General features: G+C 53.0%; 1 protein-coding gene across 1 annotated transcript; it reads left to right on the top strand.

Annotated features, from left to right (window-relative positions):
- Window positions 1-218: 218 nt before the first annotated feature.
- LOC142362987 (olfactory receptor 14A16-like) lies at window positions 219-5,300 on the top strand. Its single transcript, XM_075434557.1, has 2 exons — window positions 219-234; window positions 4,357-5,300. The coding sequence occupies exon 2, from the start codon at window positions 4,365-4,367 to the stop codon at window positions 5,298-5,300; it is 936 nt and encodes a 311-aa protein (XP_075290672.1). The 5' UTR covers window positions 219-234; window positions 4,357-4,364.
- Window positions 5,301-7,028: the final 1,728 nt, after the last annotated feature.

Genomic DNA, 7,028 nt, shown 5'->3' on the forward strand with positions numbered 1-7,028 from the left:
GGGTAGTAAAAGTGCAGAACTAGGCGTTGGACAAATGAAAAGGGAAGAAAAGGATGTGGTCAGGGCTGTTTGGGGGCACCTGTGGAGCAGCACTGCACTTCCTGTGAATTACTTCTGGGGTCAGGGAGAACCTGGGAGTTTTCCGTAATTTGGAAATATCAAGAGCAAGGAAGGGTAGCATCATTCAGGCCAGAGGGGACCCCAGGAGGTGTCTCAACCAACCTTCTGCTCAAAGCAGAGTGAGACCAGAGCACTCAGGGCTTTATCCAAACACACCTTGATTGCATTCCAGGACAGACACAGTGCACATTCCCTTGGAAAAAGCTTCCAGTGCTTAACCATCCTCATGCTAGAAAGGTTTTTCCCTATAGCTAGCCTTCATGTCTGTTCTTGCAGCCCATTGCCTCTTGTCCTTGGACAAGAGCCCAACTCCATCTTGCTGGGAATTGTACAATGCTGTTGTATGTTCCCCACAAGATCTTCACTTCTCGAGGCTGAACAAGGCCAGCCATCTCAGCTTCTTCTCACACTACTGAAGTTCTCCCAGGCTGATGGTTTCAGCACTGCTACCTTGAATTGGCTTCAGTTCATCATGGTCTCTCTGGCATGGTGGGATGTCAAAACCTAGGGGAAATATTTTGGATACCATGTAAAGAGTGCTGAGCAGACTGGCTGTGCTCCTGCTCATACAGCCCAAGATGCTGCCTTGTTTGGTGGTGGCTCATGTTTTGCCTAATGAAACCCAAAAAACATAAGATCCTTTCCCACAGAGCTGCTAGAAGCCTGAGCAGTCCCTGGGCTTAATCATTGCAGGGTCTTAGTCCACCTCAAGGTCAGGACTCACTGACTATCATGAGGTTCCTATTGTGTCATCCCTCCAGTCTGTCAATGTCCCTTGGGATGGCAAGCTGGCCTCTAGTGTAGTGGCTGCTCTCCTGAATGTGATGTCTTCTATAAATGCTGTGAAAAAGGACTGTCTCATCTCTGGGTCATAAAAGCACATTGAACAGGGCAGGTTTCAAGACAGACCCTTGCAATTCCCTGCTAGTTACAGGTCCCCAGGGCGAGTATCAAACGCTGACCATGTCTCCCCATGCCTTACCATCCAGCTGGTTTTTCTTACCCATCATCTACTTATCCACCCACACAGACCATAAAATCCTGTCCTGGACACAAGAATGTGTCATCTGGGAGATGATGCTGAAATCCTTGCTGACTTGCAGTTAAAAGCTACTTCTCAATGTCCAGACCAGAAAGAAAAGAGGATGGCCAGGCACAATCTGCTCCGGGGAAACCCAGTCACCTTCTCTTTCTGACACCCAGAAATGCGACCCAAGCACAAACGCTCTGGGGCAGAGCCATTGGTTTCTCTTTTAACCTTTTCTGAAGCACTCAACACTCATTGTGATTCCCTGGAATTGCCTTACAGGTTTAGACTGGTTTGTCATTTGGGCTGTAACTGTGCTTGGGGGGTGCTACCCTTGAAGACCAGCTGTACCAACCTCTGCCACCACACCTCGGCAATGGGTTCGGTCAGTGCCACAGCTCTGTCTCTGACATTAACACTGCATCTTATCCTGTCTGTGCCCCTGGCTGAGGGCCTTGCTGCACATTTGGGCTGAAACACAGATGCTGTCCAACCAGGCACACTCATATTTGATGTAAGGAAACCTGGTACCAAGGGTCCAAGACCCCATGTGTGCAAAGGTTTTGTTTCAGAGCAGAGACATGGCATGGACAAAGGAGAGCTGAATTTGTTTCTAGCCCTAGAAATACAAATCCAAAATGAAATGCCAAAATTAACTCAAGTGAAGTCATCCCCCTCCAGCTTGGAAGAAGAGATATTTCAATGTCACCTTTCTGGTGTCCTGCCTAAATAGGAGAGAAAAAAAGTCATTCTCATGCCCAGCTCCTTTTCTTATGGCATAATGACTGCTGGTCGTAAGCTTCTCTCCCCAGCTGAGGAAGGGAAGATCAGTGATTCCTTCAGCCTGTTTCACAGCAGGTTCCCCTGGAGCCCCAGGAACATCTCAAGGGAGTCCAAAGGGAACAGAAAGAGAGATGCGTTGGGCTGTTCCTCTGCTGCTGAGCTGGGCTGGGCTCCTGGGGTGGAGGGAGCTCATAGCAACAGGACAGTGCTGCAGAGAGACAGCTCTGCCCAGGAGCAGCTCCTCTGCAAAGCACAGCACGGCTGAGGGCACTGCCTGAAGGCACCGAGGGGAGAGCAGTGAGGCAGAGGCAGGTTATAGGCAATCAGGAGTAGGAAGACCTTGAGCTGAGACCTGACTGGGTGAGAGCTCTTCACAGCCCTCTACACAGTAAGTCACTGGATGCAGAGCAGTGCAGCTCATGTTCCTGATGGCATCTGAAAAGTCGGCACACCCTACAGCCTGTGAGATCAAGAGGATTCTCACAGTGACTCCAGTGTAGAGGAGGAGAATGTGCTCCTGAGCAGGGCTTCCCTGCTGTACCATCAGAGGGACAGGGTGTGACAGCTGCCTTCTCCTGAGGATGGCTGTAGGGGTGTGAAGGTGGGTGTGCAGATGGGGGTGCACAGGAGAAGATGCAGGTGGAAGGATTGACTCCCAGCAGGGCAGGGTCCTTCAGCTGTGGAGAGGGTGCTGTGTGGGTCAGGACTGCTCACAGAGCCAGTCATTCCTGAGCCCAGGTCATTTCCAAAGGGACTTTTCACGAGTACGTTCAGTGCAGGGGATTCCTGCTTGAGCCTGTGCTTTCTTGAATCTGCACTTCCACTTTTCTCTGGCTCTGCTTGGTGGCAATGGGAACCCATCTGTGCAGGTCAGAGCAGGGGCTGAGACTCTTCAGCCATCACACTGAGGTTTACTGGGAACCTCAGCAAGTGCCTTTACCCCTCACCAGCCTGCAGATAAAACCAGCATCACCTTTCCATTTTCACCAGGGTTTGTGTGACCTGTTCTTTCAGCCCTGCACACACAGAGTGGTCACAGGGCAGAGCTGTGCCCACAGGGACTGGGATGGGGTGTCTGTGAGCATGGGCAGAACAACAGCATGGTGCCAAAGAAAGAAGTCCCAGCAGGGACAGCTCCAGGCAACGGAGATGTGGGGAGGGAGGGAGGGAAATGCTGATAGAAATGCTGTTGCAGGGGAGACCTGGGAACCTCCAAGACATGCCTTGCAGGGCAGACTTCTTCCCTGAGCAGCACACCTCTTGTCTCCTCTCCCTCCCAACAAAGCCCTTACCCGTAGGGCCTAGGTCGTTAGTCACCTCCTCGTCTAGCAAACTAGAAGAAGAGATGAAGGGCATCTCTCCTGCTATGTGCCCGTTTCCCACAGACCAGGGCCCAAGGACGACTGCCCTGCATTGTTGATGTCTGGAAGATGGTGTGCAGAGCTGGGTAAGGGAAAGGTTTCCTGAGTCCCCAACAGTGTCCCTCCTTTCCTTTATTAGACGCTCTTGGAATTGCTGTCAAGCTCTCTGGAAATGGGAGTTTCAGCTGCAGAGTCAGGCACAGACCCTGTGGGTCGTCCTATGCAGATGTGTCCACAGCAGTGAGGTGTGCCAGCTTTCCTCTAACCTGTGAAGCTCTGGGTAATGCAGTCCATCAGACTGGGGAATAAGCTGACTCTCCTTTAATAAGTTGCCATGACTAGGACCCTTGGCTATCTCCTTGGTGTGTCCATCCAAGCGGCATGCAGCTTCCAGGGGACACTATGAGCCATGTGAGTCCTTGGCTAGAAGTGGGGAATGGAGATTTTGAAAAAGGGTGTCATTTAATTGTCTCCAGTAGATCTTTCTGCTTATAGCAGTGTCTGCTTCCTTTTAAGGGTAATAAGAGAGTATAATCGGCCTTGATCTTAGAAAGGTGCAAGTCCAGGGCAGCTGGGAACAAGACAGAGGGACAGACCGCCTTCCATTATTCTGCACTAAACCACAGGCAATACTTTTGCTGGTAGGATTCACTCTGTTCTCCCTGAGAGCAGCAGAAAACCCTCTCCAATTGCCTTTTGCCATCCCCGTTGCTTAGCACTGGGAAAGCAGACACTGACAAGCCCTTCTGCAGTAGGAGCAGATCTGTCTGACAAAGTCAAACACCAGGACTGGCCCCTGACCCCAGCATTGCAATGAACTCAGTGCTGCAGAGCAGGGCAGCCAGCAGCACCCAGCAGGCAGCACCCCTGCTCATCACGGCACACTCAGCCAGCACAGACCAGAGCTGCAGCCATGAAGCTGAAGGCAGGTCTGCTAGAAAAGTAAAAGAGTATGACCTGTAGCTCGGGGGGTGGGTCAAGGAGAAAAGGCTTTGACTTTTGTCAGAGAGTTCTACCCTAACTTGTCACTGTCTATTTTTTTTCAGACAGTGCTCCTTGCTGAAGGGAAGCCAATGCCCAACAGCAGCTCCATCACACAGTTCCTCCTCCTGGCATTGGCAGACACGCGGGAACTGCAGCTCTTGACCTTCTGGCTCTTCCTGGGCATCTACCTGGCTGCCATCCTGGGCAACGGCCTCATCATCACTGCCATAGCCTGCGACCACCGCCTCCACAACCCCATGTACTTCTTCCTCCTCAACCTCACCTTCCTTGACCTGGGCTGCATCTCCACCACTGTCCCCAAAGCCGTGGCCAATTCCCTCTGGGACACCAGGGCCATCTCCTACATGGGATGTGCTGTACAATTGTTTTTCTTCCTTTTCTTAATCACAGCAGAGTATTGCCTTCTCACTGTCATGGCCTATGACCGCTACCTTGCCATCTGCAAACCCCTGCACTATGGGACCCTCCTGAGCAGCAGAGCTTGTGTCCACATGGCAGCAGCTGCCTGGGGCACTGGATTCCTCTATGCTCTCATGCACACTGCCAATACATTTTCACTCCCCCTCTGCCACGGCAATGCTGTGGACCAGTTCTTCTGTGAAATCCCTCAGATCCTCAGGCTCTCCTGCTCAGACTCCTACTTCAGGGAAGTTGAGCTTCTCCTGGTTAGTGCCTGTTTAGTTTTCGGATGTTTTATTTTCATTGTGCTGTCCTATGTGGAGATCTTCAGGGCCGTGCTGAGGATCCCCTCTGAGCAGGGTCGGCACAAAGCCTTTTCCACGTGCCTCCCTCACCTGATCTTGGTCTCCCTCTTCATCAGCACTGGCATGTTTGCCAACCTGAAGCCCCCCTCCACTTCCTCCCCATATCTAGATCTGGTGGTGTCATTTCTGTACTCGGTGGTACCTCCAGCTGTGAACCCTCTCATCTACAGCATGAGGAATCAGGAGCTCAAGGACGCACTGAAGAAGATGATTCAGTCATTTATTCCCCTGCAGAAATAAGCTGCCCTTCTCTCTTTAGAAGTGAATTTCTAATTCACCTCTGAAGCATCCTGTGTATGAAGCATTTTGTATGTGACAGTCCTGTTTGTCCAGGAATGTCTGCATCCAGTCAACTTCCCCAGAGGCACAACCCAGCCTGTCTGACCTAGAGGACTTTGCATGATTCTCTGGCAGAATGGTACAGCAGGACTGTCTTGTTTCTTCTCTATAATAAAAGACGGTTTTCTCGGTACCAGTGTCTGGATGTCAGGCTCTTCTTCCAAAGCTGAGGTAGGGATCAGGCTGAAGTAATTGCCCCTATGAGCCTGCTGTTGCGCTTTGCTTCTATAGGGGTTCAGCACTGAAGGGTTTGGGGAGATGTGTTAGAGAATGAGCCTGTGTGGATCTTTCATGCGTGGGTGCCCCGTGCGGAGAAAAATGATGGGTGATCCACAGGGATCTGCCTGGGACCATGTCCCTGTGCCTTTCAGGAGACACTGCCCTGCAGGCAGCACTTCCAACTCCAGGCAATGCCCAAGATGACACCCCTGGTCAAGAGCAGAGCTATTTCTTCATGCACCGGTTTGAGCAGTCTTTTCTCTTACTGGTGTAGCAGGAGATGCCTGGGGAACCCTCAGGGCAGGAGTCTTGTGCTTGGAAGAGGGACTGGTACAAAGGGGCTGCCAGCATTAGGCAATAAGATTCTCTTTGAGACAAGGCCAGCAGACACAGGGAGATGCTGGCCTCTGTCTCCTCATGCCATGGCTGGTGCCAGCCCTGGGGCTGGTGAGGAGCCTGAGACTCCTCTCTGTTCCTCAGGACCTGCTGTGCCCTTCAGAGGGGCAGTGGCTGTGGGGTGAGTGGCCAGAGCTCTGCAGCACCCTGTGCTGAGCACTTCTGTGGGACCAGCCCCATTGTGCTGCTCTGCTGGGATAGGGATGGGACAGTGGAGAGAGATGGGGAGAGCTGGGGAGGAGCTGGGCTGGTTTGGAAAGTGTCTGGGAGAGAAAAACACACAAAGCCCAGAGGTGAGTTTTGGGGAGTGGCAGAGCCCGCAGCTGAGTGGCCAAGCTGAGGAAAGCTTGCATTGGATGGGGGTTGCATCGGTCTTCAGCAGTGGTGACCACCCGAATGGCTCCAGCCAAGCCCACAGACCCTCCTGAAGACGGGCCATCCACCCTTGGCGAGGCCTTTCCTTAGCAGGCGGAGGACACCACCGTCAAGCAGATGGTCGCCTGGCTCGACACCGCAGATGGTGAGGCCACCATCCATGATCTACCGGACAGCTCCAGCTTGACCGTCTTCCTCCACGAGCTCCCCGACCTCCCCCAGTACGTGGCAGAGGAGCGAGCAGCGGTGGCGGGGCTGGAGGACAGTGAGGACACCGTCCCTCATGTCCTTGACTTCCCCAACAGCCTCGCCATCACCACCTTCTCAGAGTGCCTAGAGGATGGTGCCTTCCCCAAGGTACAAGAGGCCTTGGCGTGGCTAGGGGACAACGAGGACACCACCTTGACGGCCAGTGTCCCCAGCTTGACTGCCGACATCCTCCATGAGCTCCCCGACTACTCTGAGTATGTGGCAGAGGGCAGCTGCCCCACACCGTGAGCAGTGGCAGCGGGGCTGGGGAGCCCTGAGGACACCGTCCCCAGTGTCCCCAACTCGACCACCTGCCTCAACGAGCTCCCCCACCTTTTGCACTACAGGGCAGAGGGAGGATGCAACCAGGAGCAAGTGGCAGAGAGGATG

This window comes from Opisthocomus hoazin, chromosome 13, assembly GCF_030867145.1.
Source record: "Opisthocomus hoazin isolate bOpiHoa1 chromosome 13, bOpiHoa1.hap1, whole genome shotgun sequence".
NCBI classification, from domain to species: Eukaryota; Metazoa; Chordata; class Aves; order Opisthocomiformes; family Opisthocomidae; genus Opisthocomus; species Opisthocomus hoazin.